Source organism: Python bivittatus, unplaced genomic scaffold (genome assembly GCF_059951505.1).
Source record: "Python bivittatus isolate LINGU-HERP-01145 unplaced genomic scaffold, Pbiv_v1 ctg000220_np1212, whole genome shotgun sequence".
In the NCBI taxonomy this organism is placed as follows: Eukaryota; Metazoa; Chordata; class Lepidosauria; order Squamata; family Pythonidae; genus Python; species Python bivittatus.
Genome location: NW_028277048.1, coordinates 10,253,237 through 10,267,656, shown reverse-complemented (window position 1 = coordinate 10,267,656; position 14,420 = coordinate 10,253,237). Strand labels below are relative to the sequence as shown.

At 41.9% G+C, this 14,420-nt stretch overlaps 1 protein-coding gene across 1 annotated transcript in view; it reads left to right on the top strand.

Moving 5' to 3' along the window:
- The first annotated feature begins 6,004 nt into the window (after nucleotides 1-6,004).
- The window catches only part of SYN1 (synapsin I), an 86,385-nt gene continuing 77,969 nt past the window's right edge, over nucleotides 6,005-14,420 (top strand). Inside the window, exon 1 of the mRNA XM_025163651.2 lies at nucleotides 6,005-6,831. Within this exon, the coding sequence (XP_025019419.1) occupies nucleotides 6,470-6,831 (362 nt within the window). The 5' untranslated portion in view covers nucleotides 6,005-6,469. The remainder of the gene's footprint in view (nucleotides 6,832-14,420) is intronic.

Genomic DNA, 14,420 nt, shown 5'->3' with positions numbered 1-14,420 from the left:
TTCTCAATCCCACCAAGCACCCACATTGTGATACTATGTGTTCTCCCCACTTCCCCTCCCCCATGTCTTCATATAGTGCTAATGAGTCTTTAATTACACAATAACAAGGGATTTAATAAGAAAAAGTTCTCTGTTATACCTCTGGACTGGGAAGAGCTGCAGATATTTGATATCTGCCTGGCATTTGTTTTCAAGAAAACATGGGGACCATTCAAGCAGAAAGACTACAGGTAGTCCTCAGTTTAAGAACGAGTTCCATTCCCAAGGTCTGTCCTTAAGTCGAATTCGTATGTAAGCCAGAACAGTATTATTGTATAATGCTGTATAAGTAGTATTGTATAATGAACTCGAACCATTGTGTATTTAATTCAAATCATTGTGTATTTAAATCAAATTTTGCTACAGTAGGCTCCATTCTTAACTATGGGTTGTCTGTAACCCGGGTGTTATTAACACGGGGAGTACTTTTATTTGAGAATAAGTATACTTCAAGTAATACCTTTATTTGAGAATAAGAGAATAAGACCCTCCACTCCACAACATCCTTGTTTGACCATTTGAAGAATAGGGGGAGGCCCAAATGGCATACTCAAAGGCAGGTTTCCCAGTGTGGTGCCCTCCAGATGTGAAATTGGGATGAAATCAAGTTGGGAAAACCTGCCTTTCAATATTCCATGTGATTTCCCCCATGATTCTTCCAGCAGTCGAATATGGAGCTCCCAGAGTTCCTGGAAACTGAAGCACCAACACATTTGGAGAGTATTAAATTGGTGAAGGGTGATGCAAAAAAGATTTCCCCATTCCTTTGCTCAGTGAAATGAAATTAGAACATCAGCGACATCTAGTGTCACACATAAACAAGATTCAGCTTCTATTTATTATTAGGTTGTTGATACTTCCCAGCGTTTTCCATCTGTCCCCTTGGTGACAGAAGTAACCCAGAGCTTTTATTTAGTCACTGTTCTTTCTTGCTTCCCTTCATCCTCCCCTTTCTCTCTCACGCCTTGAGGAGGAAAGGAGGCTAGAGAATGGGATTTCCAGGTTTCTTTCAGAATGGTTGCCATGGTGATGCCTGAACAGAAAATACTCCCTCCCTCTCAATTCCACTCAATCACCCACCCACCCACCCACTGCAGTAGCAGCAGCCTGTATGTTTGCTGAGGCGCCTGTCCTCTAATGCCATCAGATTAGAAAATGTGAGAGGCCCCACAAAAACAAGCAGAGCACCTTGTTTGAGGGACACCATTTCTGCAGTGGTGAGCATTTTGTGTCTCTCCACAAATACTTACGCAGGAACATAGATAGAGATGCACTGTCATGCATAGAAAGGTGTAGCTAGACGGCAAGTTGTGTACAGTAGTTCGGATTTATTAAACTGAGGCCCCACTTTTCCATTCGAAATGCCCAAAGCAGCTGAGAATCAAATCAAATCAAATCAAATCAAATCAAATCAAATCAAATCAAATCAAATCAAATCAAATGCAGAATGCAGAATGCAGAATGCAGAACTAAAGCAGATCTCTACACGGGCCCATTTCTCCCATATCCTGGAACAGTTCTGCTAACTGTCGTGCTGATGTGTCTGTGTGACTTAATAAACATGGACAGTTTCGTACAAGATGTTTTGTATGAAACTCTCCATGTTAATTAAGTCACACAGACACCTCCACACAACACATCACAGACACTGCACTGTAAAAAATGTGAATTGTGATACCTGCACATACCTATAGGAACTCCCTGCTCTTCCTGCCCCCTCCCCCTTACAGGAACCCAATCAGTTCAGTGAGACTGTAACAGCATGACGAGGTGTAATTTAAAATGCAGCCATGGCTGGCAGACACGCAACCAGCTGAGGGTGTTATTAACACCTAAAGAACTCCTGGCAGGTCTGGAATTGAGACGTGTAATTACCACTTAGTAAGTAGGGAGGAGACAATGCGAGAGCAGGAAACTATTCCCACAAGGCCTGTGGGCGAGGCGATTGAATTGACTGTCAACATCCATTTTTTTAAAATACAAAACCACAGCAGGTTCAGATTCTTCAGGGCTTCAGCTTTTTAAACTTTGGGCTTTTTGAAAAGGTCCTATCAGATTCACTGCCATGAATATAACACTGAATTATTGTTTTTACTAAAGGACTCCCCCCCCCCCAACTTGCCAACAATGATCTCTATATGGTCATTTTGCAAGCCACCCCAAAAAGAGCAATGATTGGAGACTCTTTTCCGAATCTGGTGTAAGAAGCATGAGTTGTTCCCAGGCTGTAACCTGGGATAGAAGTTGGTGTGAATGCACCTTTAATTTGGGGAGTATGGAACTCCATCTTCATAACCTCCAAGCAGCTTATAGATCACTTAATAAGTAGCAAGCAGCCTGCAGAGAATAATTCTTCTGAATTGATATGGGAGCCTAAGGGCAAATGCTGAAAATGAGATAAAAACTGTCTTGACTAGAACAATGTATAGGTATTTCTCATGAAATCTGGCCCACATCATCACCATCACTTTCCTCATAGCTAATGTTTTTGATGATGACATAGACTGAATAGCTTCATAGACTCTGATATTACCCATACCTACATGTCCTATATGAATTCAGATGGAGCCAGAACAACCAACACTCCCATTTTCTCTCACACTTCATGTATTATAAAAAAGTAGCAATCAGAAATTTGCAGACATGAGATCTTGGTTCAAGGAGGAGCCTACTTACTAGGTTTTTAACCTGTCCTTTTGCAACAACTAACATTCTGAATTTGCAGAGTATAAATTTCAATCTAATGCATTCCTTTTGTCTGGATACATTCCTTTCACTATATAAACATCATTATTAGGAGAGCCAGTTTGGTCTAGAGGTGAACGCACCAGGCTAGAAAGCTGGAGACTGTGAGTTCTAGTCCTGTCTTAGGCATGAAAGCCAGCTGGGTGACTTTGGGCCAGTCACTCTCTCTCAGCCCACGACGTTGAACTTGGGTGACAAGCTGGTCAGTAAATTCCTGTCACAACCAATGGATCAACATTCAGTAGATTAAAAAAAAAAAAAAAGGCGGACCCTGAACCTGCAGGAAAACATTAGGAAGAAAAAAAATTAGGAATTAATACAGACTTTAAAAGGTTCATAGTTATTAATTTTGAATGAAGACATAAATAGCAATTTGTTTCTTGATCTGTCTAGCTACCTTATCAGGTGATATTTGGAAAGCTAGAAAGAGCATATTAGAACAAGGTAGTCAATCTGTAGCCCCATCACGTATTGCCAACTTACCATTCCCAGTGTCCCTCATCATCGGATGTATTGCTTAGGTCTGCTGGGAGTTGAATTCAGAACATTGTGAGAATCACAGATTTCCCACTTCTGAAGCACAGAGAATTAAGAAAGAATTAATTAATGGACAAGATGCCAATATTTTCAGCACCATGGACAGTACCTCAACAATCCTGTATCTTGGCCAACTGCCTCAATTGCTGTGCCGTTATTGTAAAATGTTATAATACAGCTTTACGAATCAAATGAAAGCCTATAGCATTGTGTGTGTGTCCATATGTGTGTGTGTCCATGTGTGTGTGTGTGTGTGTGTGTGTGTGTGTGTGTGTGTGAGAGAGAGAGAGAGAGAGAGAGAGAGAGATAATGTCAGAAGTGGGGAAGTTTATTTTATTTGCAGTTTCTGGCTTGGCTTACTATTTCAAGTGTGTTCCTCTGCTTTTTAGTGAAATCTCTGCCATGTTCAATCTGTGATAATAATATTTTACAGATATTGGATGGCTGTCTGCTTCAGTTTTAAATCTCCTTACCAGCAATATGGAGACAACCACAATGGATCAATACATTTCTTGAAACTTGGGTGAAATTATAAAAATAGGAAAAGTAAGGATAATAAAATGCCCACTCTTTTGAGAGATATAAAGGTTACTGAAACAATAAACCTAATGTCACATATTATTCAGCTAAATTTTGCATTGCAACTATTAAAGCATGCAAATAAATTACTGCAGAATTAGATATGCTTTAACAAAGAATAAATGTTATGCCCAGGTTGAGTTATGTTACATATTGTGTCATTAGAATTTTACATATAGTTTTAAATCAGGTTATGCTGTATTACTGTAATGAAATTTTGCTGTCCAACTCTTATTGTCCTGCTAATTGATCAAATATATTTGTGATGATGATAAGAAACCAGCTTTAAAAAGCTTTATAATATTTTAAATCTGCAGTGGAGAGACATCAGGCTTCAGGGATCTGTTTTTGTTTTTAATTGGTATCTGAAGGTCTACTCACTAAAGCCAAGTGCACCATAATGATTTGGTGGCAAAGCGAATAAAGAATATGACAATTAGCTCAGTGATTTGTTTCCAACCCCAAAAGTGAGTTCTCTCTCTTCAACTAAAAAGTCACATCCTAGTTTTCTCTCAGGTTATCTTAACTTCAGCAGCCTGACTTGTTTTAAATAATTTTAAGATGTTGCATTGCCAAACAAGTTGAATAGAGCCACACCTTCTGACCTATTGCAAATCAGTCAAAGATCTTTCTTCTGCCTACCCCTTAAACCACAATAAAAATGCTGGAAGCAGTAGTGAATTACTTTCTGTTGCTGCTGTGTATGTTATTTAAATCATTTTTATGTGAAAAAGAGCAGTACATCTTGAGAGTTTTTTTTTTAAAGCTCCAGTTTATGAGGAAAGAGAAGGCATATAGTTATGCAACTAGGCATAACTAGGCATATGTCAACTTCTACACCGCAGACGTTGTCTTCTGTCTTATATTGTGGGTATAGCCCAGCTCTTATACTTTCTCTTGGTCTATAGTGTCAATGATGAATCCTTATTCCTACTTTGTCCATCTTTTCTGCCTGGGTCCATTTTGGAAAGTTTCTGGCAATCGCAGCTGTCTAATGCATATATCTGCACCATCTTGAAACTTGAAAGATCAAAAGAAGAAACTCTTCCTTTTTGTTCATGCTGTTTTGTAAACCATCTTGTTGTATGCTAATTGTGCTTCCCCCCCCCCCCCCATTTAATCATGTCCGATTCTCAGAGACTGCCTGGACAAGTCCCTGCAGTTTACTTGGCAAGGGTTTTCAGAAGTAGTTTGCCATTGCTTCCTTCCTAGGGCTGAGAGAAAGTGACTGGCCCAAGGTCACCCAGCTGGCTTTGGGCCTAAGTGGGACTAGAACTCCCGGTCTCCCGGTTTCTAGCCTGGTGCCTGAAGCATTACGCCAAACTGGCTCTCTATAATTGTGCTATACAAATACATAAATAATGGACATGGAACAAGACCACCAATGTTTCTATTTATTACTGAGATCCATGATGTTCTTTTTTCAGTTTTCTAGGTAAAAGTCTTATAACCAGACTTCATTTGTTAGGATCTTGGTGTTTTGGTAGTCTGTTCCTTGGGCCTCTGACGCTGGTAGGGATGAAGTCAAAGCTGTTGATGCTCCTGAAGATGCTTCCTCTCTGAGTCAGAGTTGCACCTGATTTTGAGATTTGCACACTACAGTGCACTCGATCCATCCTTTCCTGTGAAATACAAAGCAGCTTTGGAGCAGGTTTCCAATTGGTCTCATGACATCATGGACACTGGCACCATGATGACAGCATCAGCATTACGGGCACTGGCACCACCATCACCATCTCCACGGGAGAACACAGCATCATAAGCATCACCAACTCTCCCTGTATTCTGCATCTCTGCTGTTGGGTACCAGGCTATACCATTCTCACCTGCTGGGGAGGGGGGATGGGAGATAAATGTTGAGTTTTTCCCCTGATCTTACTGGTTAATGGTGCATCCCTACATTGGCTTTGCAGACGAAAGGTTGCTCCCACTGCCGCCAAGAGGGTCCAGAGGCGGTCCCAATTAACTAGGTAAGGGTGGTTGCTGAGAGCTGCAGAAGGCTCTAGGACTTGCGAGGAGCCGTGTCGGGCTGGCTTTTTCTCCTATAAATACCCCCCACTCCTTCTCTCCAAAGCGCAGGAGCAGAAGGAATCCCTCCCCGCAGGAGGCAAGCGCTCCTACTGAGCAGAATCTGCCAGGAGGGGAGAAGAACAGGCGCTCTTAAGGAAGCTAGTTAGAGAGATCCCTTCTGCGAACGCCATCCCCTTCAGAGCGAATAGTCCTCCTCCTTTGAAACAGATCCCTGGCGATCTCCTTTCCATTCCCAGAACGAGCTCCTCCCGGGAAATCAGTACTAGAAACTTCGCCCCGGCGACAGAAGCCCCCACCCCCGCCCCCAAAGACCCCCTCCCAAGGCTGGCTGACTGGATCGCCTTTTCGGCGGCTCCTCTTTCTAGGGCAACTTGGCAAGCCTTTTCTCGAAGGGGGCTTCTGGTGGAGGTTGTTGGAATCCCCTCCAGTGACTTCCCCGAGGAAGAACCCCTCCTCTTTCCCTCGAGCGCTACCCCAATATAGCGACCCCCATCTGTGGGACCCTCTCAACCCTCGAGACCTCAACCCTCTCGTCAAGATGAATTACCTGCGCAGGCGACTCTCTGACAGCAACTTCATGGCCAACCTGCCCAACGGCTACATGACGGACCTTCAGCGCCCTCAGCCGCCGCCGCCGCCGCCCAGCGCCACCTCTCCGTCGCCGGGCAGCATCTCCCCAGCTGAAAGGCCACCGGCTGCCCCCAGCCCTGGAGCAGGAGGCGGCGGCGGAGGCGGCGGCGGAGCCGGGGGTTTTTTCTCGTCGCTCTCCAACGCAGTGAAGCAGACGACCGCGGCGGCAGCAGCCACCTTCAGCGAGCAAGTCGGAGGGGTGGCCGGCTCTGCAACGTCCTCGGGACGCAGCAAAGTACTGCTGGTGATCGATGAGCCGGGGACAGACTGGTAAGGACCTGAGAAGGGAGAAGGAAATCCACCCGTCCATCGCTATGCTCAGCCTCCTTCCTTCCTTCCTTCCTTCCTTCCTTCCTTCCTTCCTTCCTTCCTTCCTTCCTTCCTTCCTTCCTTCCTTCCTTCCTTCCTTCCTTCCTTCCTTCCTTCCTTCCTTCCTTCCTTCCTTCCTTCCTTCCTTCCTTCCTTCCGCAATAAGTTGCATCAGAAGTGTTTTTCCCCCCCATTCAGCTTCAAATGAGCTGTAGGCTATAGATGGGGGAAGGGGCAGGTTGGGTTTCCAAACTATTTCATGTTGAACTTCTTCGCATAAAGGAATGAGATGAGGGGTGAAGGGATGAAATGAGGAAATTAGCCTTCTTTGTTTCACACCTGACAGTAATAGGGTCTCTTAGGCTCTTTTGAGATGGGCCTGTTTCCTCACTAGTGACATATTTGCTGCTAGGATCACCCATGTTGAAGCAATATGCAGCTTGTCCCCATTACTGATGTCTCAGCAGAATGATGGCTCAGCAGTGCTGGAAGAGGCAATCAATTGTTAGTGAGAAAGACTGGAGAGGATAAGACAGTACAGTCTTATATCCTAGCTCACAGTCCCTTGACATCCTTCAGTAGGGCACCATCCATTGATGTTCTTGCCTTGTTTTTCACTTCTACTATAGACCACCTACCTTTGTGGACTTTAGTTCTTTATTTGCTACTTAATTTACACAGCCACCTGTAATTCCCCCCATAGAGGTATTCTTCTGCTGAAGCTATTTATTTGCTCCATTTATTTGCAGAACTGGCTTTCTGTCTGTTCCATGTCTGAGCAAAGATTACATATCTGTGACCTCTTAGCATGATGGAGAGAAGTATGAAGAACAGGATGAGAGGGTGTTAGCCCCCTTAATGAGGCTGAGTTCTACTGGGGATACACCTGGGGGTTGTACCAGGGTCTAGTTTGATTCAAGGGCCGCTGTAGATCAGTTAGTCCCAACAAGGAAATGCACAGTGAAGAGATAGGAGACAGCATTTCCTGTGAAATATTTTGCAGTGCAGAACTGCAAGATGTGGAAAGGAAGTACTGATTCCAAGGATGTAAAATAGCAGTTTGGGGATTCAGAGGGCTTCCAAAAATACCAGCTTTTATATCATAGATCAACCCAGTTTGGGTCTGAACTGTCAAAATATCAGCTGAGTTGGTAATGCCAATTTGGCAGTCTTCCCACCCTGCACATTGGATTGTCTGGCCCTCTTTCCTTTCAGTTCACCTTTAAGAGTTAGGGTGGCTTTAATAATTAATTAGAAGATTCAGGGATTTGATCTGGGCAATCTCCTCACCACCACTTCATGAAAGATTAAGGAACAGCATCTGACATTTTTCTGCGGCTTATTGGTGGATCCAATTGACTTGGTTTTTTCAAAGGTGTAAGGAGGATGGTGATTTCCCTAACAAGGATCACAACCTGAGATCAGGATTGTTCAAAAGACTACACAGTGTGTTCTAATTTTAGTTCAAAAATATCCAGAGACTCTCAGATCTCCTGAATAACAACAAGCACATTCATCCCTGTCCAATTTACATCTTACAGTCATCCTAGTCTCTCCCTCTTACCCTATCATGCCTTAAATTGGTTTTTCATCATCAAGTTTCAGATGGTTCTTCCTGAGCCCACTTTTCTTCTTTCTTTCCCTTCCTTTTTTCAGCCTTCCAAGGTCTTTAGCTGTGGATCTTTCCCTCCCATATCTGTGGGCCCATTCTGGTTTGCACATTCACTGATTCATGGACCTTCAATTCCCAGAAATCAACCCAGAGAAGTTCCATGTATTTGTGGCTTCTTAACAGTAGAATTATGGTCTACTAGTTAGGAAATACAGGCCTTGAGGTATCAGTCTCTTTATGTTTCGAAATCTCTCACAATGTATAAATCCAGTCTGAATATAATTTCAGAACGGATGGGCTCTATGGTATGTAATTTAATCAGCTAGATAAATTAAATGTCTCCTTAGTGAGTCATCCCATAAAATCCTTCTTGTTTTCTATTATACTTCCTTGATTTCTCTATTATAGCAGTTTTGGTGCAGTCTTCTTAGTACAAGAAATGGAGAAGCATTACTTCTCCAAAAGGGATATCAATGTAAGAATGGATTGATAATTAAATACAACAAAGAGTCTTGTGGCCCCTTAAAGAGTCACATTTATAAAGACAAAAATCAAGCAATACCAATTTATATAATCCTTTGGGCTTTTTTTCATATACTGAGAATCAATACGAATAGATTAAGTCCTAAAAGATAAACTCAATCCCTATCAGATAATTCCCAAGACCCAGCAGGACACCCAAATCTCATGGCTTCCTCATGAGGTGTGGAAGCCAGTTTATTGTGACTTAACTATTAGTTAAATATGGATTGTGGGTGAATCAGCATTGAGAAAGAATGGGTCAACATCCTTTCCATTATACAACTCTGTAGTAAGCAATTTATTATGGATGGAGCTGGTCCATATTTCATGTATGTGGAGGCTGACTAGGTTGTCAAGCAAACTTCAGCAGTCCTTCTCCTTCAAGTCCTTGAAGAAAAAGAGGATTATTGCCCAAAGCAACAAAATGCATAATCAGTTATGCTCTTGAAAGAAATGTTAAAAAGGAGAGGCTGTTTGGTAGGAATATTATGGGCAGATCTCAAAGTGAAATTGCTGTGGAGTATAATAGGGGGCTGGAATAAAAATTGGCCATTAGGAACCCATCATTTCCCTCTCTAACCAGAAGATTTAGTTTATATAGCGTTAAGTATGATCGAGAAACAGAATCATGGACAGGCTTTCATACATTTATAAGAGTTGGGTTATCAAGGATGGAGAGAAATTTGAGGCCAAAACAATGGTGTTCTTGCTTACTTGTGGTTTTCCAAATGGAAGACAACCTTGAATTTAAGATGACTTCTTCAAAAGAAGCATATATTGGAAAAACATGTCTAGCTCCATTACTATATTCTTAGAAAACCTAAGCTGACCATAGTATTTTAAAGGTAAAATATTTGTCCCTCTATTTTAAAGATAAATTATTGTGGGGGAAAATCTAGACTTCCTTTCAGATAAATTTAGTACTTGCTATCCACCTTATAGGGAAATAAAACGCTAAACACGAGGACAATATGACAGTCAAGGCAATTTTTGCTCAATGTCTTTAACCTGGGCAAATGGCCAACATAAAAGCTGTTTGGGTGGTGTTGGTAGGGAGCAGTCTCCTTTCATTAGCCTCCAAATGCAATCTTAGGGATTTCAAGGGAAGGACCATCTTCCAGGTTTGGTGAGCTTTCAGGAGAAGCTAGGTTGGCAAAGCCCCTCAGAGGAAGCAACAGAAGGAGCAGAAATTCAGCCAGCTCCCCGACGTAGAAATGCCCTCATATGTGGGAAGGGATCATCTGCTGAAATCCTGCCTCCCATGAAGGTTTCCAGAAAGAACTTTGTGCTGGTACCAAATTGTTTTCCAGATGGATGTTTGCATAGTCATTGCTGGAGCCTGGTCTCTTAATAGCAAGAGGGCACTACCCTGTGGGTTATGGAAAAACAGAAGACCAGCTGTCTGTTGGCCAATCCATAAGCATCACACTGCTGGCTATTCCCATTATTATTTTTTAGCCAATGGGATCTGCAATAAAATGTTATAGTGTGTACTCTCCACCCCATCTGGAATGCTCCTATCCAAAGCTTCCACCTAGCTGCCATGTCACCAGCTTCAGTTTTCATGATCTTACTACATTGCATCAAAAGCAATGAAGAATCTTGTGGCCCCTTAATTAAAGAGTACACCCCAGGAGGAGAGAGGGATCCTGTAAGCCTCCAGAAGTTTCTAATTACAACTCCTAACATCTTTCTGGCTGGCTGGGGCATCTGGGAGTTGTAGTTCAGTTACATCCAGAGGGCCACAAGTCCCTGCATTTCTATTATAGCAATGACTCTCAGAGACTTAAACCAGCTATTAGGGTGTTGGACAGCAATTTATCTCTATTTTCTAGTCTATTAGTCTTGAATGTCACTGAGCATGCACAGTTCTCTGTGGGCTGTTTTGGGGGATTGTCTTCTTTTTATTTGTTAAATTCCTTTATTTGCTACGTTCTTTCATCCGAGGAACTTATGAGGAGTTCCTCCTGACCCGGCACGATCACCCACTGAGCTTCATGGGCGAAGGCTGATTGGAACCCAAGTCTCTTTAATTCTGGTGTGGTTGGATGCAATACATCTGCAGGGCACCCACATTACTTTTGGTGCCCGCTGAAAGGGCATTGGGCCCCGAGAACACCAACAAGGCACGAACTATCTATGTATTAGATGAGATCTAGAGAAATAAAAGCCTTTGTAGGAAACTGGGAACCTTGGAAGAAGCGATGTGACTACGACCACATCACTGTTCTCAGTTCACTTATTTCAGCGTATCCCATTTTTCCTCCATGGAACTCAAGCTTCTCCCTCTGTTTGATCCTCACAGCAACCCTGTGACGTAAATTAGCCTGAATGACTGGTCACCAAATAGATGTCATTGCTTAATGGGAATTAAAATCTGCAGTGCCCCAGACCAACACTAGTCAATGCATCATACTGTATTGATTTCACTTGCCCTGTTTGAGTGTTGGGCTTCTGTGCGTCTTCCTTTGCTGATGTGATAGTCAGGAGACAAAGAAAGAACAGAGCTCAGCTTTCCCTGAAGAAACAAATTGATCTTGAGCTTTACCACTGCAGAATACAGAGGTCTGACAGGATTGAACATTTCTATGCTAAATATCCGAGAAGATAAACACAGCTGGCCTTCTTCTAGGCATCCTGCTTTTCTATAAGGAAGGATTCTTTTTTTTTTTTAAATGTTGCACATAAGGAACATTACATGAACTTCCCACCCATCTCAGCAGTTTCTCACTCCTGGGAACAAACTACCTCCACGAAACCTTTACCCACCTGTTTTTCAGTGGCTTTGATGTAATAATATTGAGAAGTGAGATTTTTTTTAGGTTTCAATTCTGAGGGCTCTGTCTCATGGTTAGTATACCTTTGCTAAGGCTAACAGATCGAGGCTGTAAAAGTTCAAATTCCCAATAGATAGCAGCAAGGAGATATACGAACTCTAACTTTGGTACCATCTAGTGGCCATCTGGACTTTTGCAGTCCAGATCCAGTAGTCCTAATATTTGTTTTCCTTGATTTTTTTTTTTAAATGTATGTGGATCTCAAAGCAATATACTCATTTTACTATTTAATGGGTGGGTCCACACATCACAAACAAGCTATAAAGTACTGTATGAACAGATCATTGTGTGGGCCCACATTGTGTTTTGTAAACCTTAGTTTATGGTGTAGCACGTTGTGTGATATGATTCAGTTGTAGCCTATTTAGTAAATTACAGTTAAACAAACTTGGGCATAGCCCAAGGCTATCAGAGCTGGCAGTGCAAAATGCAGACACCCACTAGATAACAGATAAATAACAGTAAAAGAAAAAGAGGGAGGGGAAAGAGTAAGATGGTAATTACTTGATAGGAAGAAGAGGGGAAGTCATAATTCTATATTTTCTTTCTTCTTCTTCTGTTCTTATCTTTCCTTTGATTCTTTATGCTTTTATTGTATTTAATGATAAAAAATACATTTGAAAAATTGTTGAAATTGCTGCTGGCATCTAGTGATCCTTCAGATTTTTGCAGTCCAGATCCAGTAGCCCTAACATTTGTTTCCCTCTTTGATTTATATGTAGGTCCTTTCCTGGTTCTTTATATTCACACATATTGTAGACCCTAGTGGACTTTTTCCCAATCTGGTGCCCTCCAGATATGGTGGATTTCCATTGCAGTCATTCTCAAACAGAAAGGCCTTGGGCTCAAGAAGAATTAGCACAAATGTTACAGTCCTATATAAATAGTCTGGCCAAAGTTGGGCAATAAAATCTTGGTTTTAACAGGAGCTACTCAAAGCTCAGTGTCTTTTTAACCACTTAAGTCTCTTAAGACACCATTTCTGGTCATAGCAGATGGAGAGGACAACGGGGGAAATTTAGCTAACTGCACTTAACATTTGATTTTCTATCTAGATCTAACTATTTACAATAGACCCTCCATGTTAATACACACCCACCTGTGAAACTGCAATCAATTTGATTCCAGTAATTGTGCTTTGAGATATGTGTGTATATGAGCGGCAATGTATGCTGTTCTACATGGTTGTCCTACCCTTTAATCTCACTATGATATAGACCCCCCCCCCACTTTTTCTCTAGTCCCACCCCTGCACCTTCTGTTTCTTAGTTGGTCCAATACCCAAAGCTTTTTCATCCAAGCACACCATGTGCTTGGTATGCCAATTGCCATCCAGACAATCTCAGCAGAGAGTTTCCAGGCTCAGGGTGACTGAAGGAAAGTTCTTGAGATATAAGGTCCCTCCAGACACCAGAGGAAACATCTCTGTATGATCTCTGGGAAACTGGGCATGGAAGAACACAAACATGTATGCAAGGCAGGTTATCCTGTGGGTTACAAGATATGATTTCTCCAGCATGTATATGTGTATGTATGTCAATCCCAGAAAGTGCTGCCATGGTTGAGATAGTCACACTAGGGTACTATTATGAATTTGAACATAACTAGAAGTTTGCAACACCTAGCCAACTATGACTGATCTAAAAAAAAAGTTAAGTGGTGTTGGACCTGGTTAGTACTTGAAAGGAAGACCCAGGTCTGTAAGCTAGACTGGAAAGTTAAAAAAAGCCTTGGAAAAAGCAGTGGTAAACCACCTCTATATTATCGCCAAGAAAACTCAACGGACATGTCCATATAGTCACCAGAAGCTGAGCTCAGTTTTAGCAAGCTTTTCTGTTTTCTTCTTTCTCCACAGTGACTCCAATCTTCTGATTGTTAACTGAATTTGTCATATGTCTTATGGCTCTGCAGTGCTTTGGAAATAAATTGGAAAAGATTCTTTGGAGCACTGCCATGCAATCTTGGGAAAAGACATAGCTGCTTTGAAGAGCTGCAGACAGGTGCTATGTTTGTGCCTCCACCTGCTTCAAAGCACCCTTCTGGGATCAAATGACCCAGCCCTAATTTTTCTTAATCCACAGAATTTGTCTCAAAGATGGGATAGTGAGGTTCAGCTTGGATGGATTTTCATAAAAGGATGAGACAACTCAAAGACATTTCTATCAACAGCAATGAGTCATGAAATTGAAATGAAACTTCTGTGTCAGAACCTTTGAATGCTACCTTTGACAGTGTATTTACAAAAAATAAAGGAGGTTTATTGCCTTCGCATCCTACTTTTGAGGCTTCCCAAGTAATATTACTGCCTGCTCTTGGGAGAAAAAGATATTGGTCTAGATGGAGCTTTAGATTGATTAGACCTAATGTTCTAAAGTTCTCAATCAATTTTATTAATATACTATCTTATTTTTTTTAAAACACTATTAAATTGGGGGGATGACTATGCAAATACTTTATTAAGAAGTCCTTGGTAAAGTAACAGAATTGCCCTTTCTTGACGTGATTTTTTCTTATATGAGGTTCTTAGATCTCTGAGGCTGGCACATGCCAGACTGATCCAGATGTTCCCAGAGACATTC